Source organism: Eublepharis macularius, chromosome 18, assembly GCF_028583425.1.
Source record: "Eublepharis macularius isolate TG4126 chromosome 18, MPM_Emac_v1.0, whole genome shotgun sequence".
Classification (NCBI taxonomy): Eukaryota; Metazoa; Chordata; class Lepidosauria; order Squamata; family Eublepharidae; genus Eublepharis; species Eublepharis macularius.
Genome location: NC_072807.1, coordinates 2,586,926 through 2,613,745, shown reverse-complemented (window position 1 = coordinate 2,613,745; position 26,820 = coordinate 2,586,926). Strand labels below are relative to the sequence as shown.

General features: G+C 50.7%; 2 protein-coding genes across 4 annotated transcripts in view; one reads left to right on the top strand and one right to left on the bottom strand.

The window, feature by feature from the left end:
- Nucleotides 1-19,577, bottom strand: part of USP5 (ubiquitin specific peptidase 5) — a 29,250-nt gene extending 9,673 nt beyond the window's left edge. For both annotated transcript variants that reach the window (XM_055002809.1, XM_055002810.1), the window contains exons 1-13: nt 19,450-19,577; nt 12,374-12,499; nt 11,105-11,171; nt 10,798-10,931; nt 10,049-10,194; nt 8,210-8,394; nt 6,601-6,695; nt 4,770-4,963; nt 3,493-3,564; nt 2,943-3,024; nt 2,728-2,853; nt 1,840-1,993; nt 1,009-1,183 (exon numbers count right to left, since the gene is read on the bottom strand). In XM_055002809.1, coding sequence (XP_054858784.1) covers nt 1,009-1,183; nt 1,840-1,993; nt 2,728-2,853; nt 2,943-3,024; nt 3,493-3,564; nt 4,770-4,963; nt 6,601-6,695; nt 8,210-8,394; nt 10,049-10,194; nt 10,798-10,931; nt 11,105-11,171; nt 12,374-12,499; nt 19,450-19,557 — 1,664 coding nt within the window. In that variant the 5' untranslated portion in view covers nt 19,558-19,577. The remainder of the gene's footprint in view (nt 1-1,008; nt 1,184-1,839; nt 1,994-2,727; nt 2,854-2,942; nt 3,025-3,492; nt 3,565-4,769; nt 4,964-6,600; nt 6,696-8,209; nt 8,395-10,048; nt 10,195-10,797; nt 10,932-11,104; nt 11,172-12,373; nt 12,500-19,449) is intronic.
- Nucleotides 19,578-19,690: 113 nt separating this feature from the next.
- Nucleotides 19,691-26,820, top strand: CDCA3 (cell division cycle associated 3). 2 transcript variants are annotated; one of them, XM_055002501.1, is made up of 6 exons: nt 19,691-19,845; nt 21,401-21,580; nt 21,724-21,862; nt 22,586-22,849; nt 23,508-23,626; nt 26,378-26,820. In XM_055002501.1, the coding sequence occupies exons 2-6, from the start codon at nt 21,461-21,463 to the stop codon at nt 26,522-26,524; spliced, it is 789 nt and encodes a 262-aa protein (XP_054858476.1). In that variant the 5' UTR covers nt 19,691-19,845; nt 21,401-21,460; the 3' UTR covers nt 26,525-26,820. The 2 variants fall into 2 exon arrangements, with proteins under 2 accessions (XP_054858476.1, XP_054858475.1); XM_055002500.1 differs by lacking the exon at nt 19,691-19,845 and adding an exon at nt 20,105-20,209.

Here is a 26,820-nt window from a genome sequence, read left to right as displayed (position 1 = left end):
AAGCCTTGTGACTCAGGGGAGGCAGGAATCACAATCTCCCCGAACAGCTGCATTTATAGACTGACTGCACACTGGGAGATCCAGAAGTGGGTGTGGCCACACATGCCCTTTAGGTACTATACCCAAATTGCCAGATGCACCTTTACTTGGAAGGAGGCAAGGAACCAGGTTGCTGTGGTTTTCTCATCTTGCATTACTGTAACACATTCTACATGGGGCTGCCCTTGCAAGCTGTATAGAAGCTTCGGTTTGGACAAAGTTCCACTCTACAATAGGGAAGGGCTAGTAGCAAGGCAGAAGTTCCCTGCATTTGGCTAAATTTGCATGAGGCCTGCTGGTATGATTCTGGGCACATCAAGATGCCCTTTATGGCCTCTGAAGCTTTCCACGAATTGGGATCAGCATAGCTCTTGGAAAAAATTCTCCCAAAAGAGTCCTTTAGAGCAGCTGCACGGCCGTTTCCAAAGTCGTAGGCGATGCTGCTCCAGAGGCAAGAAAATGTGGGCACTGCCAGGCACAGATGTGGGGAGAAGATCACACAGGGAAAACCGTGATAAGGAAAGGAGCAATGGTGTGGTTCCTCCCACGAGATCCTCCCTGCAGGCTTGTATGTTACTGGAGTGGCAAGGAAAAGGCAACCACAGCATGGCTAAGAATCTTTTTTAAAAATGGAAGGAAGCTGGGGAGGAGAGACGGGGAGGAGGCCTTTCACATCACCTATTACCTGGCCATTTCAATTGGAGATGCCGGAGACTGAAACTGGGACCTAGTTCTGCGCCTCAAGCAGAGGCTCCCCACTCCCTGGATGTAATGCTCCCATCGGCACAGGAACCACAGCAGGGAGAAGCTCGTTCAGTGGGGCAGGTTCTCCAACTGATGCTCACAGCGGCTGTGGGAGGGGCTCATTTGGGAAGAAGCTTTCCCAAAGTTGTGCTGAGTCTAGCCCGGCGATTGGAGTCCAGCTCCGCTCTCCAATTAGCCCCCATCTCCCCACCCATCCCCACTCACTTGAGGGCCACAGACTTGGCCTGCAAGGCTGTGCTCCAAAAATCATCCACTTGTTCCGGGGTCCCATAGGCCTCGAGGCAGGAGCTGAAAGGCACCTTGGCACGGACCAGCTCAGGCAGAGGCTGCTTCTCCGCTTCAGCTTGTCGCTTCTTCTCTTCGTACTCCAGCAACTCATCTGGACAGCGAGCGGCGGGGGAGAGGGGGGGAACAGTAGCAATAAAGAGGAGGCATGATCCTGCGGATGGGTCTGTAGCGTATGCTGGCTGCAGGCAGACACTGGATAAAACGGCTGCATTAGGGGAACGTGTGGGCTTAAGAGTGTTCAGATCAGGCTGGTGGGGCACCACTTTTACTACACTCTTCAGTGGGGTTAAACCCTGCACTCCACTGGCTACCATACTCATACCACCTTTTGACTGAACATGACAATGCTCACACGGGCTTGAGCAAGGGAAAGTTGTGCAGAAGCCCCCTGCGCCTCACTTAAATCCCCTCTTTTACGTACAGTGCAGTCAAGACAGCAAAACTAGTGAGACGTCGTGATTAGAGGGCTGGACCACACGGCCAAGAAGCTCCCGGATATCTTTGGGCTAGTCACATGCTCTCAAATGGCCCTTGCAGGGTTGTTGTGAGGGTAAAACAGGAAGGTGGGCGGGGGGGGGAGGAGAGGCAACTTTGCCCTCCCCAGGCCATCAGTCTTGCTTGAACCCCCTCCCTTGTACACCCCCCCACCCTTCAAGGCCTCCTGGATTCCACACCCCCGTTTAAAGCAGGAGGCTCGGAGAAATGTCTTGCCAGCAGCCCCTTCACGGCCCGCTTCAGCACCCTGACCTTTATTCAGGGCTGCCTCCATGGGCACCGGCAGCTGCATGATGTAGTCGACTCGCTGGGTGTATTTCACTTTCTCCGTGGCCAAGCACTTCAGCTTTTCCTCCACCAAGAAGCGGAAGACCTCGTTTGGGTTTTCGGAGCTACGGCAGTTCCGCTGGAAAGCACAATAGGGAAGGCGGGAAGGCAGGCCAGCCGTTACGGTCTGCCTATGGGCCAGTGGGGATGCAGGAGGCGCACAGAAAAGCACAACACTGGTTTCTTCCATGGAAAAACCCACACAGATGGTTTCCAGGTTTATGCAACTGGCAAGATCTACTGGGTCTCACTGTAGCATCACCTGAACTGGGAACACACCTTAGAACGCACCCAGCCTTCTACAGCAGCTGCTCAGGCCAAGGAGAGACCTGAATTACAGCTACTGGTCAACAAACTATTTTAGAGCTGCCTATCTGCCGCTTCTGCTCTTCTTCAGAGAGGAATCTCTAAGAAGCTGACAAAGAACTTCCCAGCACATGGTCTGAATCCGACTATTCCCCCAGAAGGATTCTAGTCCCATAGCCACAATCCAAAGACTTAACAGAGTACTCTGGAATAAAAATACACTGCAGAATGCTTCCATTCTCTTCAGGCCCCTGATACAAAATTAATCCTTCTGAACAGTTTTCAGAGAGAACCCTGCAGCATGGACTTTTGCCAACGGATGGGCCTCAACCCACTCTTCCAGGGATGCTGGACGCAGCTCTTTCTACTCGTGCAACAGCACCCTGCGGGTGACCTGCATCACTGGCCTTCCATGCCACTCCAGATCTGCCAGGCTGATCACCTTCCTCCTCTTTCCAGCCCCGAAATGAAGAACCCAACAGAGGCCCACAATCAAGACCTTGTTACCTCCACCATGTTGATAAAGTGCAGGAAGAACTCCTGAGCGTCTTGCTGCCGATTGGTGGAAAATTCTGGATGACCTTTGCCCACCAAAGATTTAAACATGCGTGGTGCAATGCCATCCTGAACTCCCTGCAAGAAGAGAAGAGAGGTGAGGAAGTGTGCTTTAGGCAGGAAAATCCCATCACTGTTGAGCAATAGCCAGGACCCCAGATCCTCACCTTCTGGTCTGGTTGCTGTTCCCCATCGGAGGGAGCTGGCTTGGAATATTCCCCGGAGAGTAGCCCGTGGCCTAGCTTGGCTCTGGAAAGGCAGAGGAACTAATCAGTCCGGGGACTCCCTGATCCACTCCTATTTTACATCTCAGCGGAAGTGGCCATCTTGCATAAGAGCAGCTTCACTAATCTGATAATCTCACCATGTCTCAACTGAGAAACTTAAAGCCTTTGGAAGGTAGAGGGCTGTAAATTCTCACAGGGACAAACAGATCTATAGATTAATCTCTTCAGAAAGGAAAAGCCATCAGGCAACCCCGGCTTTTAAAAAAACCCAAAGAAGTGCAGGTTTATTTCAACAATGAAGTTTCAACTTCTTGTGACGCAGCAGAAAAAAGCCAGTTATGTTTTTCATATTTTAGACAGAACTACTGGAAAAGGATCACATAAGCAGAGGGAAGCTATAGAGGACTGTGAAAGGAACAAAGCTGTAGGAAGCCACAGTGGTGCAGGTCGCAAACGGATAAAGAGGGGACAGAGACGTGCCGCTACATACACTTGGGTGCTGAAATCCTGCGTTGGATCTGAGGGAGCATTTCGGAATATTTTTTCTATCTTGTCTACATACCTGCAAATCAAAAGAGAGAGAAAGAAACTGAGGCACTGAAATGGCATCCTTTAAGGTTAGGATAACAGCCAGGCCAGGGCTATGAAGCACTCCCTTCTGCTTGGGGGGGGGGGGGTTGTGATCCAGGCACTGGAAGAGGACTTCTGCTGCTTGGTTTCCAACCCACACTTTTGACAGGGAATGCCTTCTACAGCTTACAGTTCAGGCACCAGAGTTCCATCCACACAGGAGTGTGAAGATGTGTCTCTCCCATGGCAGTAGCAGCAAGCAACACAGGAAGGGGTGGCATAATCACACACTCCTATTCCTTGCCCACTCCCGCTGCTCTTCTGCCTTTTCCCAGCCCTTGTATGCAAAAACACATACAACAAGATGGTGATTTTGCTTGGGACCCCCTGTGGTCCAGACCCCTCGTTTCCACTTATTTCCCCTTTCTCTACCAATCCACACTGTAATGCTAGAGTGTGGCTCAGCAGGGAAAGGAGGAAAAGAGCTAAGGAGCATGCAGGAAATGCTGCATAGCAGCAAGCGGCCACCTGTCACTTGAACGCAGAGCTTAACCTCCACCTTCCTCCCTACAGGGGCAATAGAGGAAATGTTCATACTGTCGCTCTCGTGCAGCCTCTCCATGGATTCCGCGGGGTGGGGGGGGGGAGGATATTTTTAATCTGGTTTAAAGGGAAAAAACTCCAGGAACACCACAAGTTGTGCTGGGAATGAGCACAACCATCATTAGGATGCTCTGCTTTAACACAGGGCTTTCCCACGTGGGGAAAAATCCCAGCACAGAAGCAGGCCAGACCTGGCTGCACCTCAGCTCCAGAGGCTCACCACAGGCTGAGCCTGCGGGTATTCTGGCAGGGCTGTTGGTGCTTCAGATTCAGAATGGCTTTTAGAGGGTCTGGATGGGACTAGATGGAACTGAAATCAAAACAACAGAGAGGTTTGTGGATATATTGTCATTGTTGTAGAGCACTTGGAAGGGGATAGGATGTAAAGTAAAATATATATATCTTACTCCCTGTCTGAAATATGCACATGTACCCAATTTCATCCCAGCACACAAGCAACCGGGTAATGGCTCCCCCACCTCTGTAAGTAACAGAACTGCTATGAAAAGAGGGCCTTTTTAAAAACTCACACAAATTAGCCTCAATGCCCCCTCCACACCCAAGATGAAGAGGGGCTTCCTCCGTCCCTCTTACTTGCGCTGGAAGTCGGGTATGCTGAACAGGACTTGCACCACGGAGTTGAGGTAGCAGCTGTTTCCCAAGTTCCGGATGCCCGTGTAGCCTGGGCCGTAGAGGGGTTTGAGCTGCACCCCGGATTCCTGGATCAGCTCCCACTCACCAATCCGCTGGTTCATATCAATCTCTAGTTCGGTCATTGTCTTGTCGGTCTGCAGAGGAAGAGTGACAGGACATGTACTCAGCGGGAAAAGGGGTGGCACCCAAGGAAAGACACGCCCCCCCCAAGCCAGCTGGAGACTCCAGCCCGATGGAGGCAGCTTCAATAGAAAGCCATACAACAGTGTTGCTCAACCTGTGGGTCCTGATCCCAAAGTGGGTCACAAAGCCTATGAAAGTGGGTCCCAGGATTTTGAAGCGTTAATGACCTGTAAATGTTCCCATACTATTTATATTTGAACTTGTGTGTGTCACTGTGAGGCTCAGGGGCAACCCTGCCCTTGCCCTCAGCAGCTCCCTGAGCCACCCCACCCTTTTCGGTCCTGGTTGGGCTTGCAGAGCCTCAGAACCAGAGCGGGGAGGGGGGCTTGCAGCACCTGGCTCCCCCTCTTCTCCATCGGGTCTCTCTTGCACAGCCTGGAGAGAGAACCTAGCCCCTCCCCACCAGCCTGCTTCTAGACCATTAGGAGGCTAGTACAGCAGGTCACACGAGTTCAGCCAATTCCCCGGAAGTCTTTAAGGACCTGCAGTCTCCCAAGACCTCAGGGGAATCTTGGGTGGCACCTGCAGCCTCTTTCTCCCCTCTCATTGCCCTGGCGGGGCTAAACTGCCAGAAGCTGTTAGCAGTGATTAATAACGACAATAACAACATTCGATTTATATACTGCTCTTCAGGATGACTTAACACCCACTCAGAGTGGTTTACAAAGTATGTCATATTATGGTTGTTGGGGGTTTTCCGGGCTGTATTGCCGTGGTCTTGGCATTGTAGTTCCTGACGTTTCGCCAGCAGCTGTGGCTGGCATCTTCAGAGGTGTAGCACCAAAAGACAGAGATCTCTCAGTGTCACAGTGTGGAAAAACCCCCAACAACCATCGTTCTCCGGCCGTGAAAGCCTTCGACAATACATATGTCATATTATCCCCACAACAAACCCTGGGAGGTGGGTGGGGCTGAGAGAGCTCTGAGAGAGCCGTGACTGACCCAAGGTCACCCAGCCGGCTTCACGTGGAGGAGTGGGAATCAAACCCGGCTCTCCAGATTAGAGTCCTGTGCTCTTAACCACTACACCAAACCGGCTCTCAGTGAGGCCTTAAAAGGCCCATCCTGCCTTACTGCTGTTGCAGCATCCCTCCTAGTTCCTGCTGTTGTCCTGGCTGGCTTGATGGCTGTTGGATGTAGCTGAGCTGGGGCCTTTAAGGTCCCATAGTAGGTTGCTGCTGTTGCAGCATTTCTCCACATTGCCACTGTCCCATTGGGCTTCCCTGTTGCTGGCACTGTGGGTTCCCAAGTGGGTATCCTGTGACTCCTGGTAACTTGAGGACAGCTGTAGCAATTGGAACGGCCCACTCCCAGTCAGTTAACCACTGCAAGTAGCCACTGATGGACCTCTCCTCCACTAATCTGTCTAACCCCCTTTTGAAGGGGGACATCTTGAAGTTCCCCTTCCCAAAGGAAGAGCCCAGCAGCAAGAAGAGAGAGCATAATTCAGCCCCAGATGTCAACAATGGGGATGGGGGAACCCCATGCTCTGTGATTGCTAGAAAGCAACATGCCTTTCCATCCAGGAGTGGGGACGAAGACACAAGCCCAGGAAGCGGCAGCTCTCAGGCCTACTGCCCCAACTCACCTTCTGCATTTTCAGCATATCAATTCCAAAGTGGGCCAAATGCTCCGCCAGATTGGGGTCCAGCACCATGTCATCCTCGTCATAGGAATAGACATCTGCAGTGGGAGCAGGTAACGAGAGAATGACACCCTTTTGCCTAGAGCTCCTCCACCTCTATAAATCTAGCAGGGATGGCTGAATGGAGCTATTTTTATCTGGGCCTACCAAATTTTTCATCACAGTATTGTTAAAATGTTCACAACATTTTCTCTCCCAGAGATATCCCCCCCCACCCCCACCCCAAATGGTGCTCGGAAATGATATTTCATATTGACATTTTACTGTGTCTCTTTTTCTGGTTTCGTAGGCAACGCCCTGGCTGGAACTACTTGATCCACCAATGGGGAAAAGGAGGAGCTGGCAACATGCACTTCTGGGCCTTAGCCTGTAAACCCAGATTGCCAACTGGCAACCAAGAGGCCAGATCTGGCGACTCCAACGACCTGCTGTATCTGGCTTACCACAACTTTGCCAGGGCACGTTAAAAATTTTCTCTGCAAGTAGATAAAAAGGTAGGTTTGCAAGCTGAAAGGAACAGAGAGCATTTCTGTTGCACCCGTGAACATTTAAGAATACGAAGCCTTCTACAACTGTGAAACTGCGACCCAACTTGGTGGCATCAACTTTAACAGGGATTCAGCATGAGGGGCAAGACATACAACCTCAAGCTTACACAACCCTGGCTAGACAGCAAGGCAAGTACTACTTGCACCATCAAGCGTTCCATTCACAGGCACACAACAACACAGGCGGGAACAGCAGGATTTGAGTCTAGTGGCACCGTAGAGACCCGTAAGATTTCCGGGAGATGAGCTTTCAAGAGTCAGGGCTCCCTTCTCCAGACCCACAGGCTGGGACAGTGACTTGCCCTTCCAGCCGGGGTGAGAAGGGCGCACAACTCTCCCCTAGACCAGGAAAACTCCCGCTGGGCTCAGGCAGCAGAGCAGCAGCAACCCACTCCACCTCCCTCTCCTGAGCCACCGGAGGGGGGCTCATTCCTTTGTGCTCAACTGCACAGCAGAGTCTGAAGTGGGAGGCTGAATGCCAGCAGCTCTCTCATCAGAAGACACAGGACGGGCGCAGGGCCGGCGCCTCCACTGAGGCAGGTCCAGCAGCCGCCTCCAGCGCTGGGGCGCTGGGGGGCGCAAGGGGTGAGGGCGCACACTGTGGAGCTGGCGGCGGCAGCAGCAGCAGCAGCAGCGCATGGGCGGCTGAGCAGGAGGGACAGGAAGCCACCTGCGCACCACCCCAGCCACCTGCCACGCCTGGTCCACAGCTACTGCAGCCTCCCAGCCCACCCGCCGCTGCCAGCACACACACCCATCTGGGAGCAGCAGCCGCGGGCCAGGTGCAGCATCCGGGGTAGCACACAGAGCAGGAGGGCTGGGAGGATGCACACATGCCTCCCCAGCCACCCACCGTGCTTGGCTGGGGGCAGCACGGGGCAGTCTGAGCAGGCAACCCTCCCACCCAGCTGCCTGCCGCCCTGCGATCAGAAGCTGCCCTCGGCCTCAGGCGCCAGAAACCCTGGTGCCAGCCCTGGACAGGCGTCAGTTGCAGCTATTCTTACCAGCTCCATCTGGGGTGATAGTTCCCAGCTTCACGGCCAAGGGGTAACCAGTCTCCCGGTAATGTTCGACTGCATGGTTGTTGCCCCCGCTGCCATCAAAGTAGCGTCGCCCGCATAAGATGGTGCCATCCGTCATGTTGAGCCACAGGTTCTCGCGCATGTCGCACTTGGTGCACTTCCAGCCGCTGGGGGGGGGGGGGGAAGCAGGAAAAAGGGGGTCAAGTGTCTTCTTCCCCACAATCTGCCCTATAAAAATCCACTAGTATGATTTTCCCTGGCCCCAACCTGATGGAACTCTGTGTCAACGTGGGCCCATTCGGATTTGTTATCCTTCTTTCGGGCCTGAAAGACAGATGTTCCACCTGGCATTTGTTGGTTGAGGTGGATGGGCCATCTGAGGTATTGTATCAGCCTCCTGCCATAGGGACATAGGGGCAGGGCCTCCCTGGTTCTGTAACTAGGGGTATGTGCTTCGGGTTTCCGATTTGGGTAAATTACCCGAATCAGACCCGATCCATAAAGATTAGGGATATCAGAATCGGGGCCAGCATGCTGGCTCTGATTCAAAAATTCCTAATCAAAGCTTTCTGAAGCATTCGGAATGCTTTGGAAAGCTTCGGGCCTAAGTTTAAAGGGCCCCGCCACTGCTTACAAGCAGCGGTGGGGCCCTTTAAACATCATCACACCCCCACCCACCTTGTCAGCGGTAGCGGTGGCTCCAGCTCCTCTGCCGCTGCACCGCTGCCTCCGGACCTTCCTGCCCCTCAATTGGCTGCGGTGTGCCGGCGGCCATTTGAGGGGCAGGAAGGGCTGGAAGAGACAGAGAAAGCCCTTCCTGCCCCTCAAATGATTGCCGCTGTGCGGCTGCACCGCAACCAACTGAGGGGCAAGAAGGGCCGGAGGCGGCAGCGGCTCCGTCCTTCCCCACCGCCCCGCAGGCTTAGGTGGCGGTGCAGTGGCAGAGGAGCTGAACTGGCTGGCTCCAGGCCGTCGCAGCCTCATGCTGCCACCGCCAGCAGCCCACCACCCAGCTGACAAAGACCATCCCGCCAGGTAAGTGGGTGGGGGGTGGAGGGGTTGCCCCAGGGAGGGTGGAAGGTGGGGTGCGGGAGTTCCCCCCCCCTCACTTCAGTATGCTCCAAATATTTATGGTGTATACCGAAGTGAGTAAAATACCTTCATTCCGAAGCGGCTTGCCACTTTGGAATTAAGGTATTTCCGGATTCCCCCCCCCCCCCCCGCTTTGGGTAAACCCGAAGCGGGAAACCTGAAGCAACCTGGCCCTGCACACCCCTATCTATGACTGGCCACCCTGCCCAGCGAATCATTTCGGTTGAGGGGATGGGGCAAAATGTGCATGGCTGTTTTATAATCTAGGCATTATTAATGTTACATCATTATTGCAATTTGTATATTTGTATTGTATATTTTAAAATACTGTGATCCGCTCTGTGCCTGCTTGTGGGGAGAGCGGAATAGAAATCAAATCAAGTAAATAATAAATAAACCTTGTTTGACAAAGTGGGCTGTGACTGCTCATATTGAAATAACCATTGTTAGTCTTTAAATTAGTCTGCATTTTTGTTTTATTTTGCTACAGCAGCCTGAGACTGCTAGCCCTCTACAATTCTTCCCAGCTGCCTCTGGAAAAAAGGCCTCTGCTGAACAAATCCCAAGCCAGTGGTAGCATCTGCTCCATTATATATCCTGGCCCATGGGTGGTTTGGGGTGTGTATCTCTCAACCAACACTGAGTGAAGAAGTGGTCAGAGAGTACACCATTAAGTGTCTCAATAGGTGGAGGGGCAGGGGAGATACCTGGGCATTCAGCGAAACTCACCAAGGAGGAATACGCACACCACTCTGGAGCTGCTGGAGTGAGAAAGCATGCCGAGACACGCGCCGAACCTCCCCATCCCAAGCCTGCACTTCCTGCTTCCGGGAGGCAGAGTCTGCTGTCAGAATAGCCTCAATGGCGCTGGAAACCTAGGAGGATTGAAAAAGGGACAGGGTATTCCTGGGGTTCTATAGCATCCCCCAACCCTGGCACTTTCTGCTAACATGGACCTAGACTCAGCCCACACACAGTTCTGCCAAGACTCCCCTGTGCTCCAGCCTCTTCTTCCCCTGCCTAAGACAATGGCCAGACCTGGTCCCACGTCTTAGTTCTGCCACCTTTCCAGACTACAAAGGGTCTTGTTTTGGAGAGCAGATTACAACGAGATTGCTGAATTTGAGTCCATTCACAAGTTCAGAACAATGGAACCTCCAGGACCAAATAAGAGACAAACAGCACAGTCCTAAGCAGAGTTGTTTCAGGTCAAGCCCATTGAAACTACGGGATTCTTATCTCATATAACACATGCTAATTTCTGCTCTAATCAAGATGCATTGTAATACTGTGCCTTCACATTTTGGCTCCCTTCTTTGCTTCACCACTCCTTCCTCCTGACTAGGAGATCCCAGGGATCTCCACTCCTCTTTGTAGCTGAAGAAGGATGCTGTGTCTCTGAAAAGCTTATACCCTAAATAACTTGTTGGCTGCTAGACTCAAGTCCTGCTGTTTGGGAGTGAGAACACAAAACTCACCCGGTCCTTGACCATATCTGGCAAACCCTCCAGTCCGTCCCGAGGAATATCCAAGTACTCAGGTAAAACGACTATTTTGACATGTTCATCATATTCATACTTCTCCTCAGGGATGTCAAATCCACCTTCAACTCCTACCAAATTGACAGAGAAGGGTAAGAGCTGCAGAACTCAGATGTAGAGATGTGAATTAGCGCCCCCCACCCCACCCCCATTCGTCAGCTCAGCCCCTTCCTCTGAGAGGGAATTCACCATTTACGGTTTCCTTCTCCACGTAACTGAGAGACCGACAGGGCTGGCCTCTTACCAATAGCTAGCCGGGTTGGTTTCTTCCGAGGGGGATCTCCAGCACTGGAATTTGCATCGTCTTCTTTCTGCAGCCAAGCCAAAGGAGGTCATTAGAAACATGACGTGTCAGGAGATTTCAAAGCCATGGATCAAATACAGGCATTGGGGGCGGGGGGGGGTCAAATATAGGCTCTCTTATTCAGCCTGGACTTGGTTTTTTTTTCTGTTTATTTTACAAAATTTATATCCTGCCTTTCTGCCCTCACAAGGGCCATCAAGGTGCCTAAAAAACTGAAACATACATAATAAAATCACATTTTAAAATCATGAAAACCAACTAAAAACACCTCATTAAAACAATTAGAACCAGAGCTAAAATAAATACAAAGACAAAAAAACAACAACTAAACCAATAGGCAGGAAAGGGCCTAAAAGTGCTTAGTTTCTACGTAAGATAAAATTTGGCAGTAATATGAAAAACTTTTTAAAAAATGGTTGTTTCCGCTGCGCTACCCCAATTCTTTTTTCCAGTTTCTCTATGGGAAAAATTGAGACATTTCAGGGGAAATGGAAACAAACTATTATGAAATAAGTTTACTTTGGTATGAGTGAAATGTCTTTTAAGACAAGGTTTTACTCCCTCAGAATGTAAATTTTCCCCAAGGAAATTTTGGGGAGCACTGAAAAAAATACCCCTATCAAAAATACCTTTGCAAAAAACATGACATAGGAAGCAACAGTTTACAACTCTCTTTTTTGCTTTAGTCCTGGGTGTTTTTGCAAATTTGCTTGATGAAGATTAAGAGTGAAATTCTACGTAGAGTTACTCCATTCTAAGCTCATTGAAATATTAACTGTGGACAAAATCAGTCACGTTTAGACATAAATATATGCATAATATATATAAATCAGTGTGCAGAGGAATTATTCTCTTACGTTGCAGATTTTTAATGTAAAATAACCTTTCTATTATACATTCTTAGTTCCCCCCTCTTTGCTCCCCACAATTCCCAATTTCTCCATGGCATAAATTGAAATGTATCTGCAGGGAACATCTAGAAAGATAGGCCCCCCCCCATTTTCTTCCAGGCTTTCCCATCTCTCAAGAGGCCATCGATTCAGAGAATTCCAAAGGACAGGCAGTGGGGCAGACAGCGCTGGAGAAAGAGCAGGACAGATATGCAGGAAGCAGATAGTCCTGCCTTCCCCTCCTCAGACAGTTGAAGAGGGAGCCCCTTTTTCTGTCTGATGAGCAAAAGGTCCGACATGGGAAGACTCCCCTTCTTACCGCTTTGCGTGTCTTCTTGAGGTGGAGATAGGCGCGCTGGCCTGTTTTCTCATAATGCTTGTCCACGTACCGTTTCCCAAATCCTAGGAATGTGTTCATGCAAATGTACAAGCCTCCATCAGACTCCTGAGGAACAGAAAGTTCATTTAGTTCATGCATAGCCCCCCTCTGCCCCCCAAAGCAGCTTACACAATTCTCTTCCATTTTATCCTCACAACGACCCTGTGAGGCAGGCTGTTAAGAGAGCATGACTCGTCTGAGGTTGCTCACCAACCCTCCCTGGCAAAGCGAGGATTCAAATGTCTCCCAGATCCTAGTCTGACACTTTAACCACTATACCATGCTGGCTAGAAAGGGTCTACTCAACAGAGATGATGCCAAGAGAACCGCTCAGGCGCACATGTACATTAACCAAAAAACATGACTGTATGCCAAATTATGTGCCAAAAATAGGATTTCTGCCACATGGACAAATTTGTATGATATTTTTCATCATTCTGAGGCATTTTAACCATCGATCAGGACAGTTCTTCCCAGGCACACTGCTATCATCCCATTACAGAACATCCTCAGTTTGTGCTTGCTCTGTCCATGGCACACTCTTTCGCCTTTCTGGCACTGGTGAACCCAAGACTTTGGCAGGTAGATAGAAAACTCTCTTACTCCTTGTCTCATCTGACCCTTCATAACCCCTCCCCCTTTCTGCTTGTGGTCTGTGGTTTATTTACATTTTATAAAATGTTTCAAATAAAAAGATACATGGATGTCTTTTTGTGTGTACCTACTCTGTTTTTAATATTGATGTTCTGCCCTTCTGACAGACTCAAGGCAGCCAATAACAAGGATTAAAAGCCACCCAGTGTGAAATGCATCCATGCTAGCCTGCCATGTAACACAACACAACTCCCTGCAAAACCACAGCATTCCCCTTTGCCCACTCTACCCTGCAGCTGGATCAACCAGTCTCCACTGAGCCATGTAGAGTCCATTGGCTATTTCACAGTAGCACTGTTCACAGGTTACAGTGAATGAAGGTACAATCTGTGTACAGTGTATCCTTGATTTTTATAAAAAAGCATATCATTATGTTATGTGCTTCAAATGTACAGCCAAACATGTGATACAAACCCCACATTTACCAAGGTAATGGTCCCCCGCTTCATTGGTTCTTCCTTCCACCCTTGACTACAGCAACTGACTGTACACAGGGCTGCTATTGAAGGCAAATCAGAAGCTTCAGCTTGTACAATGCATTGCGTCGTGGTGCTCACCGCTCTGAACACTTTCAGCCGGTTCTTTGGCAAGCACACTGACAACCAGTTTGCTCTGGAGGTGCTGTTATTTCAAACCTTTAAAGGCTGGAAACTCTGAAATACCTAACCTCCACCTCAGCCAACTGAGATCAAGCCAACAAGATTGCCTCCCCTTTGACAGGTTAGCTCCAGGGGAGCCAGAAGGGAGGTTTGCACCTTAGTGGCTCCTGATATCTGGAACTGACTTCTGGCAGAGACTTCGGGCTGATGGTCATCAACTTGTTTGTAATTGTTTTTCTTACATATTTCCAATTAATTGGGCTGGATCCAATCAGCTTTTCCACCTGTGAAAAAGCAGGGTCCCCTCTGACCACCAAAAAGGCTATACTGGGGATCATGGGACCTGCACGGACCAAAACCATGTGGGACAAGAGCTGTAATAAGGAGGGGAATTGGGTGAGGTCGATGGAAGACAACTGGCTGCATCCTGCCATTCTGATCACTATAGTCCATTTATATTTGTGCACATCACACTCTTTCATGGGCATTAACCACCTTGCCACAAATTATGGTTTATTATATTTTTTTAATAAACGTTGCCCATATCATTTGTATCTGATGCTTCTTAAGTAGAAATTCAGTTTTGAAGAGATGCTTGTTTCAGTTCACAGCCATTTCTCTCATCAACGTCCAACATGGTTCTGTGGCCCGCAGAGGTGCTGACACTGGACAGTCCATCAGTATAAGCAGCTGCTGTTTCAGCACAATGGATCGGAAAGGTGTAGCGTAGCTAGTTACAAGAGCCATGCTTTGCGATTAAATACCTTGGGGACTTCTCTTTCCCTGACAATGCTTGATCACTGAGCTTGCATGTAAAGACACAGAGTGGAAAGAACAACATGTGGGAGCTCAATTGGAAAAGGCAATTCAAAAGAGGAAGAGAACCAAGAAGGATGTGTGAAGAGCAGGTAAAAGGCCCTGGCTGTCCATCAGGTAGTACTAAACTGCAGTAACCTGGATAGCCCTGGATGCTAACGAGCAGGGGCTGATTCCATTCCAGTCTCTGTTACTCGGAGGCAGCCGGAATAACTAAACCAAACCTTAATTACCGGAGGTGACCTATAATGTGATTCTAGGCAGAGTTACAGCTTTCTAAACATACTTTCAATGGTCTTAAAAGGGTGAAACTCTGCTTAGGGCTGCTAGCGGTGTCAGGACAGAGGGCTGCCTTCCCCACCTTGCCTATTTTCCCAAGTAAAGAGCTTCACACTCAGTCTCTCTTCATAGAAGAATTAAGCAGGAGTCCAGGAGCAACTTAAAGATGAACAAAATTTATTTTAGCATAAGGTTTCCAGGAGTTAAGACCTCACTTCATCAGATGAATGAAATATACATCTGTGGAAGATATATTTATGCTAGCATAAATACAGCAGTATAATACATCTGCTATGGATGTCCTCTTTGTGTGTCTGATGAAATGAGCTCCGGCTCATGAAAACGTATGCTAGAATAAATTGCATCAGTTTTCAAGGAGCCAATGAACTCCTTTTTAATTTCACTGTCACAGGCTAAGACAGCTCTCTCTCTAGAATTTTCTTCATAGAAAACAGTAAGGCACACTAACCGTTCTTTTGGTTTTCCTTTTCTGTGTTTTGTCCTGCTAATAACAATATATTTTTACAGAAAGGCCTGCCAGAGCTATACAAAGGCTTCCAAGTGTGGCATATTATTTATTTATTTAATATTTGCATCCCGCCCTCCCCGAAAGCGGACTCAGGGCAGCTAACAACATTTAAAAACAATTTAAAACATTACAACTGTAAAAATATGAAGTATTAAAACACCATTTAAAACAGCGACATTTTGTATTGTGCAGCAGCAGCATCAGGAAGACTTATTGTATTTTGCATGCATACTGTGGTGGACAATTTTTCACACGGAGCAGGGGGGTGTTTAAATTTCCTTTCCCCCCCCTTAAGGCTGGCGGAGGCCCAACCTTAGCCATGAGCCTGGCAGGCCCGGCAGAAAGACAATAAATCCCACCAGGCCCTGGTCTCAGTAGACAGAGTGTCCCACCAGGTAGGAGCCAGGCCCGAGAAAGGCCTGGATCTCATTTAGAAATGAGCACAAAGTTACTCAAAGCACAAAGCTGAAAAAGAAACAAGCACTGCAATAAGTTTGTCTGCACTGCCCCTTGCCCTACCAACTGTGGGTTCATGATGCCTTCTCACGCTCTGGGGAGTGCTGCCACCACGCCATGATGCCCAGGACAGCCCTTCCCCGCAGGTAAGAATGCCACTCCAGACTGCAGGTGAGGCCTGATGTCTCCAGCCCCACAGAAGCCCAGCTCACCCCGCCTGTCAACAGAGCCCCATATTTCTTGATTCAGGAGCGTCACAAGTCAAACAGAGGAGGAGAAAGGGGGGGGGGGGTAAAGCCACTCCTTGTGTCAAGGGGGCACCCAATTCCTTTCGCAACAAGGAGCCTGCCACCCACCCCAAGTCCCGCTTCACGTCCTGCTTAGTTGGCAGCTGTCTGGCTTTTTATACAGCCAGGCCCTGCCCTGGAGAGTTTGCCCTGTGGCTAAAAGTTCCTCCGGCCTGGTGCCTGCCCACCTCCCTCTTGTCACCTGGGCCTATTTTTCTGCCCTAGAAGAAGCACTCCTTCAAGAAACACAGCCGCTAGCTAGCTGCCCTTCCCCCTGACCCCAGCAGAGTGTGGGTGTCGCCTCTCTTGAGCCAGATTCAGCATCTGGCCTCCAGAGAATCCTGTCCACGGCTGAGCCAAGGAACTGAGTTGTGCCACTTAGCAAGCCAGATGTGCGTGAAGTCTGCTTGGCAAAATGCAGCCAGCCAACACTCTCAGACCAAGATATTCTCCACAAAATTCTCCCCACAAGAGCTTTTGATGGCCAACCAGTCTCAGAGATTTGCTGCACCCCTTTCTTCAGCCAAGCAGGAAGGTGGGAGGTGGGAAGATCCGGAACCTCACATTCAATTTCTGTTAGCTGGCAGTGCAAAAAAGACATGAAAAACAAACAAAAACTCAAGAAGAGTATCCTTGCAATTATTTACACAGCAGTCTCGGCCTAGATTGCAAGTTATAATTCGAAAGAGGGTTCTGCAAACCAGCCTTGAGGCTTCATTAAAAGTCAGTGTTAGAGAAACTCGTCGATTTCAAGAGGATTGAAATGCATTGCAAGGTCAGCATATGTTAACCTACTCCTTGCTAAAGACAATAGATAATCTGATGCCTGAACATAAAACTGCTCTGTGGTCACTTTTGTACCAGGAGTGCCTGTCCTTACTTGTTCAAGATTAGCTCAGTATTAATACTCCTAGGAAACCTTTAATGCCAGCAGTGTGCCAAGCAGGGAGGGGCTGTGGCTCAATGGCAGAGCATCATCTGGACACGTACAAGATCCAAGTTTCCACCCTGGCATCTCTAGTTAAAAAGGTCAGAAAGCAGACGAGAAAGACCTGAGAACCTGGAGAACTGCTGCCAGTCAAAGTGCCTAACACGGATCCTGACAGGCCAATGCTCTGACTTCACATGGGTCACAACACTCTCTCCCTTGTTAACTAGCAGGAAGCACTTCCAAGTTGGAAGAAAAAAAAATCAACCCAGAGCAGTTTACTTGCCACTTATGACAGCCACTCTCTAGAACAGTGGTTATATAGTACAACAAAGGTCCCTGCATGAAAAATCTGGAAAAGCTTCCTCAAAAAGCATTTAAGAGGCACAGTTGATTTTCCAAGCACTTAAAATACATTAGTATTGGTAAAATGGAAAGCCAGCTTGGAGGGGTCTGGAAGGTGGTGGAGTGAAGGGCCAAGGATTATGGGCACCTAAGGGGCAGAGAAGGGGCAGAACAGTCCCATCTACCACCACGTCATGAACAAAAACTCAAGCCACTCAACTTGCTTAGAATAGGACACACATCAGAGATAACCATTAGTCTCCCACTCAAGTTATAAGCAAACCCTTGGCATTTTCTGGTCTGGCAGCAAGACTTGCCACCAAGATTAAAAAAGAAAACAGGAAGATAGCCATTTAACAGCTACTGTCTCCCATTTTACACGTTGACTCGTTAGGCTCCTATTGTCTTTTTGGACTGAGACTGGCTTGATTACCAACCCTTTAAAGTCAAAAGAGTACCACGGGTGTATTCCGAAACCACTGGTTAGGACACATACCCACTCGGGCACTCACAGCAAAGAGGATGTCTGGGAGCATGCAGACACCCTTCCCAATGGCATGCAGCAGCAGGAGGAGACACTTCTAAGGAGGAAAAGAAACTTCTGCTGTCCCTGACCCACTTTACAACCCAGCACATATCAGAGAGATGCCCCCTTTTCCTCCCAAAACTCACTCAAGGACGCGGGTAAACAAGTGAGCAGCCATCACAATTTCTGGCTCTAATTGCCCCAAAGTAGTCACGTCAGTCTCTCGCAGCAAAAATGAACCAGTATCCCGAGACCTGCTGCGTAAAAGACAGACACTGGAAAGTATTAATGTGTACATTATTCTTAACAAAAATCAGTAGCAGAACTGATCCTGTATAAGTAAGTATATGTGGGCTAAATGGGATTGTGAACGTGTTAATATTTAAACAATAAGATCTTTGTGCTTTGTTGCATAAAACTGGCGCTCCTAGTAGGAACAAAGGTGTAAAGTGCCATCACAGCCAAATTATGGTGACCTCATAGGGTTTTCAAGGTATGAGATGAGCAGAGCTGGTTTGCCACTGTCTACTTCTGTATAGCAACCCTAGACTTCCTTGGTGGTCTCCCATCCAAGTACTAACCAACACTGATCCTTAGCTGCTGAGATGTGACGAGATCAGACTAGCTTGGGCCATCCTGTAATGTTTTAAAGTGCCACAAGACTCCCGTTTATAACATCAGCCTAATTAAGCAGATAATCCTGGAACAGGATTTTTTCTCTTTGGCATGGAAAAGGCATCACCGTTCGCAAGTATGTGCATCTCTCTCAGAGGCAGAATTACAGCTGCATGCACCAGTACCCCCCGCCATGCTGGACCCACCGTTACAGCGGACCGGTGTGCAAGAAACCATCTCATCCACACACCCTCAAAATGAGGAGGGAGGGTGGAAGCTGCCGATGGGAAGGCACCAGCCAGTGATGCAGCACCATGTGCGCTTAGCCAGTCAAAGGCCTTGCCCCCAAAGGATTTCGGGATTTGTAGTTCCCCAGGGCAAAAGCCGTTATTCGAAATAGAGGAAAGAGGGACTTCGCTTCCCAGCAGAGCCCGCGAGGAGCGCCTAGATACTTCCAGAGTCTCCAGTAGCCGGGCGAGGCGCGGCCCCTCAGAGACTCGCACAGGGGCCGCCGAAGCACGGAAGACTACAACGCCCGGCATGCCGCGCGCCGCCCCTTCGGCCTTCACTCCCATTAAAACCGGCTTGTCATACTTGTGGAGAAACCAGCCCGCCGTTCCCACGGCCAAAAAGAGAAGAAAAAGCAGACGCCGAGAAGACGGCGGCAACTTTCCCTTCGCCCGACGCCAGGCTTGCCGCAGACCGGCGATGAAACTGCGCCGAACTACATTCCCCACCGAGCAAAGCACTTTTTTCAAACGAAAACGACGGAGCTCCCGAGCCTGCTAGGACTTGTAGTTCTCCTGTCTGTTCTTGCGTACGGGTTTGGACGAGCAGTACGCCGCAAGAAAGAATACAAGTCCCATGATGCCTGGCGCGGACTGAGCTCTTTTCCCTCCCCCGGGCCGGGTGGGCTGAGGTGCGGAGTCGGCTGTTACCGCGGGACCCCCTCAGGCGCCCGCGCCTTAGCAGAGGCACTTACCGGGGTGTCGAAGGAGAAGGCACACTCATCCTTATGGACACGGTCGCCGGCCTTGGGTACTCTGATGGAAGGCAATACCGAGAGCAACGCCTCGCTCACCTCCGCCATGACAGCTGCTCTCTCTGACACCACCCACGGCCCCACCCCTACCAATCAGAGGCCGCCCCTTCTCCAACCAATCAGTGAAGCCCAAACGGGCGGCGCCGCGGTCTAGGCCGGCAAGAGATGAGCTTTGCTTGGTCCCGCCCTGTTTTCTTTCTTGGCCTATCAGCATTTCTGCTCTCAAAAGGATCGCCTCAAGTGTGTCAATTTTTGCAATAAGGGACGGCTGAATACCTGGATTTTTATTGGCGCTGGAAACAGGCAGTACTGGTCTAAACCAGCCAATAAAGTAGAGTGAGTAAGGGGAATGGGTCCGACTGATTGACAAAATGCTAACAGAGGGGGAAGGTCGGTCTTATTAAAAAATGGGCGGGCCGCCTAACTGATTGACACAACAAACAACCATTAAAAGTTCGCTTTTTCTTTTCTACCAATTGAAGGAGACGTAAAGAGAAAGAGGGGAGGGTCTCAATCTGACGGGGAAGGCGGGGCGTGATGAGCGTGAGTGGCAGCCGCTGGGCTCAATCGGAACAGGAACGTGCGGGCCGCGGTGGAGGGCGGGAGATTCGAATCGCAGCTGGCAGGCCATTCTGAGGCTGCGCGGAGCGGAATTCGTGCGGAGGAGGGTTCCGCGGGTTGGTTCTCGCTGCTGGTCCAGGTACTGCCCTGAAATCGCTCGGTGAATGATTCCGGAGGGCTGTCGTGTAGGGCGGGGGTCTCAAAGAGATGCCTCACCCGAGAGGCAGGGGCCCTGAACTTCCTCACCATGTGCTCTTTTAGTTACGTGCCTTTGTGTGCTGCCTGTTGCTTTAAGTATGACCCTGCTGGGTAGTTCTGTGTCTCATGTCAGTCTTAGAATTGCTTTGCTCTGTCTCAGCATTTCTTCAACTCTGTATAGGATTTTTGCTAATGCTACGTCTTTGTAAACTTGCGTTTATTTACCCTACCGCATTGTTTATGAAATTGGCCTTGATACTGACTGTACTAATCTCCCACTGTGTAATCCGCCTTGAGTCTCAGTGAGGAAGGCGGACTATAAATGACATAAACAAATAAAGTGGCCACGGGAGGGAGAAGCTGCTTTGTTTTCTCTAAAGACCCCCCTTGAGTTGGCTTTTCAGTGTGTGTGTGGGGGGGGGGGACGTGATTAGAGTGGTGTGGCGGTCAGAGTCCTGGCCTTACATGCAAAAAGACTCCGGTTCAAACCCAGTCCCTCCAGCCTAAGAGCCCACGTGAAAGACCTCTGCCTGAGACACTGGGGAGCTGTTGCCCTGGTCAGGGTAGACCATACTCTCCAGGGTAGGTAAATAGTCTGATTCGGTTTAAGTCAGCTTCGTGTGTGCTAGAACTTGTGGCCAGAGGGTAGACAGGAAACAGCTCAGCTCCTCTGAGTTAGGTTGAAGGTCAAAGCGAGCGAGAATGAACAAACAGCCCCCTGGGTCTAAGTTTCCTGTTCCTCCTCTTTTCCCTTCACCTTGGCTGCTCCACTATTCCATGATCGTATTCAGTGGGTAGGGCTGAGAAACCTGCATGCATCAGTGGGATCCTCTGTGAAGTCAGGCGGGTTTCCTTTAGCATAGTTGGTTGGCAAGGGATGCTCATTTCCCCCCTCCGAGTTTCCTCCTAAATCTCTGCTGGCTGATAATGTGAGAGTCTCCTGAGGGAAACAGCAACAGGTTCACTGCTCATTCTTCATCCAGAGGCCGGAAAGAGTTAACAGCTGCCATAAGTCACCCTTGGCTATTCTCATACAGTTGGATGGGAATAACCCTTTGGAGAAGTCTGCTTTTGAATCCCGGTGCCCTTTTTCTTGGACCATAAGATTGCAGAGTGATTCTTCTTTCTACAGAACTCCTTGCTTGTGGCTGCCTTTGACTCTGAACAGAGCCTGTGTTCACTGCCTGCTGGGATGGGGGCTTCTGAGAGTGCCCTTGCAACCCCTTCCTCCAGGCCGCTGCTCAACAAGCACCTGGCGCATGTCAGCGACCCACGCTCCCCTACGGCTGGGATCCTGAGAACCCCCATAGAGGTACTACGCCTGTCCTTTCAGCAAAAGGGTTTGCCTGGCCTGAACAATGGTGTCTTGGCACTTTGCTTCCCTGCCCATCTGGTACCCTTGCCTTGGTCTGTCAGGCTGAACGGCTAGCCTTGCTCTCCTTTCTTCTTTCTCAGGTAGAGAGCTCCCTCCAGGGGAGTCCCCTGGCTGGTTCCAAAGAAGAGGGGTTGGTAGACAATGACCAGAATTGGAACTTGGACCCTCGTTCCCCGACTCCTGGCATCTTGCGCACACCCATGAAAGCAGTGGTGGCCAGTAAGTTGGGATGTGGCTCTTCCTGGTCAGATCCTGGCTCTTAGGATACCGGCTCCCAGCACAAAGTTTCTTGGAGATTTTCCTTCATGCAGCATTCCCCATGCCAGCAAGTTCTTCTATGTGGATCAAATTCTAAATGGCTTTTTCTAATTTCTGTTTGTCAGTGACTTCTCTTTTCAGTCATTTCCGCCCCCCGCCCCCCCGAGCTTTGTGGACTCTCCAAGCATTGTCTCCCAAGTGTTTGGACAATCCTGCTCCCCCCCGTCCCGCCTGCAACATTTCCCAGACTTTCTGAGTCCCTTTGAAACTCTCGTTCTTCTGGGGCCCTAATCGTCAGTGTGTCAGCTGAATGTATGGAGGTTCTCACGTGCCCCAGCACTGCATTCTGCTTTTGAGTGTTGTAATCGGGGTGTGGAGCCGTAGGCATTGTCCCAAAAGGCTTCAGTTAGCTAACTTCCTCCCCAGGTTTTCAAAGAAGGGTGGAAAGACAGAGGTGGCCCCTAACGCTGGTTAGTTTTCCAGCCTCAGAAGGTCACTTCCAAAGTCTCACCACTCGTATCTCCCTGCTCAGCTCCTCAGGAGGCCCCTGATGCAGCCTGAGGTGCAGCCTAGCCACAGAAGCACGTTGTTCTCACTGGGCCCGCCCTGCCTAGATGTTTCTCCATCCCCTGGTGTGAGATTTCCTGCTGGCCCTCAGTTCTGTCTCTTGGCTCTCTCTTCCAGACACCATCAATAACCTGGTGAAGCAGCTCAGCGAAGCCTTTGCAGCCACGGCCGCTGAGGAGGAACAGCTCCCGGAGGAGCCCTCTCATCATGACCAGAAGCCCGAGGCCGCCTTCGTCGCTAAGGAGGGCTCAAGGGAGGAGGCTTCTCCTGGGGAAGCATCCCAGAGGGAAAAGGAGAGGCAAGAGCCGCTGGCCGAGAGAGCTTCTCTCATGGCTGCCTCAAGAATCGTGGCAAAGCCTGCCCATGCCCTTGGTCCTTCAGGTGAGGCTCAACTGTCTCAAGTGATGCAGAGTTTGGGTGCCTTGGCTCAACTGCTGCAGGGAGGGAAGAGCGGAGCTTCCTGAACAGTGTAAGAGGCTCCGTTGTGCTCATAAACAGGTGGGCAATATTCTCTCTGGCCAGGGCAGCCTACTGTCTACAGGGAAGGAAGATGTGGAACAGTGGGCTGGATCTAGGCTTAACTGGCAGTTTCAGCTGATTCCCCTTTCCTGCTGCACACATCCCTCTTGCCGTTCTTCAGGAGCAGGGTTTCGTGGACATCAGAGGGCTGCAGTGGGAGGGGGGAGGCAGGAGCAGTTCCATTCCACCCTTGGAAAATTTAGCCTGGATAACCCGTTCTCTGGGTACTCAATCCTGGGAAATGACATCTATTCATGGGGCGCAAGTAATGCTGTGGGCTGAGCCGGCGACGCCTTTGTAACTGCAGAGATGAAGCCTGCTCCATGTTCCTTGGTGAAAAAGGAATGAAGTACAGGCTGCATGTTGCTTGCTGGAACAAAATGTACCTACATGTGAAGGACTGCATTGCTGGGGCCAAGGGGCAGGATATACAGATGCTATTGGCCTTCTGTTTTGCGAACTGGGAAAACAGTGTGTGTCCAGCCAGGGTTAATCTGTGCCCTGCCTTTTTCTTTCCAAGGAAGCAAGCCAGTAAGGTGCAGAGCAAGCAGCAAGATGCTGGCTGTCTCAACGAGCTCCGTGCGCTCTCCTCTCAGCGTCCTGCAGGATGATAACTCCCCCAGTTCTCTTGCTTCTCAGGTGATACGTTGCTTGGGGGAGGTGGTGGGGGAGGGGGTCATGAGCGCGATGGGAAAGAGAGTTCTCCCAGCTCCAGCTGTCATGTGAGGGCTTCGCTGTTCTGCATTATTTTCCAGGCCGCTGGACCATTGACTTTTCCTACTGTGATGGTAGACTCTTTTTGAGCAGAGACTGTATGCCGTCAGTGGTAGGGCAGGGCTGGTTGTTTGCTATTTTCTAAGCTCATTTCTCCCCTCCATCTTCAGGCTTTAGTGCTGCCTTTAGTCTGAATGTTTTGGCCGTCAATACCCTTCATGCCATGTCTGAATTGACTGAGACTGAGATTGAAAGAGAACTCCGGGTTGTAGTAGACATCTCAATGAAAGTGTCAGCCCAGTGTGCCACAGCAGTGAAACAGGCAAGCTCTGTGCTGGAGATTATTAGGAAAGGGACTGAAAATAAAACCGCCAATATTAGAATGCCCTTGTATAGATTTATAGTGCAGCCTCATTTGGAATACTATGTACAGTTCTGGTCACCGTATCTCAAAAAGGACATCGCAGAGCTGGAAAAAGTACAACCGAGGGCAACCAAGATTGTCAAGGGGTTGGAACACCTTTCCTATGAGGAAAGGCTGAACGGTCTGGGACTTCTCAGATTAGAAAAGAGATGACTAATGTGCAGACACATGACAGGTGTACTTGCCACCACCAGAGAAAGTGGACCGAGGGGGCCTCTTCTCCCATAATACTAGAGCTCAGGTTCACCCAATGAAGTTGTTGAGAAATGAGTTCCGGATAGACGAAAGGAAATGCTTTTTGACTCAATGATTTCTTAAACCAGGAATTCACTGCCAGAGGAGAGAGAGGGTCACAATCAGGGATAGTTTTGAAAGGAGGTTACACAGATTAGCAGAAGAGAGGTCCCCCAGCGGCCATGTTGACTGAAGGGGAGTCTCCGCCTGTGGAGGCAGCAAACCGCTGAATCCCTTCTTGGGGGTGGCCTTGGCACCTGTGCCCTATTGCTGGCCCCCCTAGGTTCTTATTTTCATGGCTCTTGGCTCTAGCTTTTCAGAAGATGTGGTGCATTTGCAGGCTGTGAGGTATTTAAAGTCTTGGCCATTCACAACAGGCCCCTTCCTTCACAGACAAAAATCCCCACCTTGGCTGAGTCACTGGCCTTCTGTTGCTGAGCAGCTGGGTGTGGCAAGCGTATGCCCAGCTGGCATCGGGCGGCAGGTTTTAGCCTTGTGGTGTGTGGACTTTGTGGCAAAGCCCCGTCGTCTCCCGCTGGCTCCTCAGAAGCTACAGGGACCGCAGAAGCTTCCAGTCTCTCAGAAGCGGCAACGACTCCTGGGCCTCACGGGGCTGTAAAGCCGCTCTCCCTTAGCGAGGTTCCGCTGCCTTTCTGGTTCTCAAAACCGCCTCCATCCGGGTCGTGCCGCAGCCCAGCGAGTTACAGACTGCGGTGGCAGGTTCTCCAGGCCCTCCCAGGAAGGTTGTGCTGCCAGCCACCTTCCGCAGGACACGCACACCTTGGCACGCAGCAAACGAAAAAAAAAAGGGTGGAAAGAGGGGCACCGCTGCAGGCTTCAAAAGGGGGAAGGGGCGTTACAGTTTTGAAAAGCCCAGCCCCTCCCCCATTAATTCCCTGTAAGTAGAAAACAGCGCAAAGCCTTGGAGCGAGAACTGTTTGTGGTTCCCCCACCCCCACCCCCCCAATTTCTTTGGGTTTTTTTTAACACAGGGAGAGCATTATGTGGCTCTTCCACTGAGAGTCCGGAGAGGCACTCCCCCTTCAGCTGCACGGGCAGACCAGGCCTTTGTCGAGGGTGGAAGGAGTCCCCCGGCCTCCCTCCCAGCAGCAGCATTGCCCAAGAGTTGCTGCTGCCATGGAGGCGGGGAGGAGGTCTGGTACAGCAGAGGAGGAGGGGAGGGAGGAGGGAGCAGTTGTGTGTGTGTGTGTGGGGGGGCTTTTCTTTCAGGTCACTCGTGCTGGGTCAGAACACTGACTGGCCAGCGAACTTTGCTGTTAGATTCAAATATTGTCATACCTTGTAATTCACTGGCTGATTGCCTGATGTTATCAGAGCCTGGAATCCTCCTGCTGACAGAAAAGTTTTTATCACACTTGTAACCTGCCTCGGGTCCCAATCAGAGAGGAAGACCCAATGAGAGAGAGAAATGCAAATGATCTGTTTCCTCCCTGCCCCCTACTTTATGCCCTGGGCAGCTTGGCCTCCTCCGAGACGCCAGCCCTGCCACTGGCATTTGTCACCTCTCTTTCTTCAAAGGAATTTTGCTGGTAGAAATCCGTTTGAAACTCGCCTTCTCCTCTCCCACACAGTGCCTGGGTGCAGAGAGAATGCCACTCCAGGGCTTGACATTTCTACAAACTAGCCTCTGGTGTCTGGCCGTGCCATCCTCCAGTCGTTGTTTGCAAAGCCTTTCGTTGAAGCAACCGGACGACAGCTTGCAGTTTCCCTTCAAAGCAGAATTGCAAACGCAAATTTGATCATGGCTCGGAGTTTGTGTTTGGAGGGGGACCGCCGCAATCTGTCATTTGCAGGTTCGGATCCGACAAACTCCAGTTTGTTGCCAGCCAGGGCCTAGAGGAAGGGGCAGGGCTGAGGCTGTGATTGGGGGTTATCTGAACCGTGCCAGTGGAACTAAGCCTCTATCACTGAAGGTCCTTTGGCTGAACGTCAAATGCATTCCTACTGACATGGGGCCTTTATCATCTCTCTCTCTTTCTCTCTCTCTCTCTCTGCAGGGCAAGAGGCGTTCTTCAGTTGCAGACCACCCAGGAGAGCGCAAGGAGGGCGTGTTGCCCTCCGGCCGAACCCTCAAAGCGGGCAGCTGTGGCTGGGGGAGTTCTTTGAACAAGGAGAATCAGCAGCGTCACCTGGTGGAAAATTAGTCTCCTTCCAGCCCCTCCCGGGCTTCCTGGCCCTTGAGAGAAGCACTTCAAGAGTGGAGGGAGCTGGAGACGGTGGGGCGTTGCAGCCTTCCCTCCCTCCCTCCCTCCCTCCCTCCCTCCCTCCCTGCACAGCCCCTTTCCGTTTGCCTCCTTTTCTCCTGGCCTAGGAAGGAGCAGCCTTTTTTTATATGTTTCTCATCTAGTTCCTTCTCTTTGTTTCTTGTATGTACCTTTCTTCTGAAATGTCCTTACTGCCACCCACTTCGGTGTCTTCTGCCTTTGGAAAATAAATTTCA

What these genes read in the sequence shown, in the direction of transcription:
- CDCA3 (XM_055002501.1), top strand. Translation starts at nt 21,461, where the DNA reads ATGGGGGCTTCTGAGAGTGCCCTTGCAACCCCTTCCTCCAGGCCGCTG. An exon ending in TCCTGAGAACCCCCATAGAG is followed by an intron (nt 21,581 to 21,723) that starts GTACTACGCCTG and finishes CTTCTTTCTCAG; the next exon opens with GTAGAGAGCTCCCTCCAGGG. An exon ending in CCAGTTCTCTTGCTTCTCAG is followed by an intron (nt 23,627 to 26,377) that starts GTGATACGTTGC and finishes CTCTCTCTGCAG; the next exon opens with GGCAAGAGGCGTTCTTCAGT.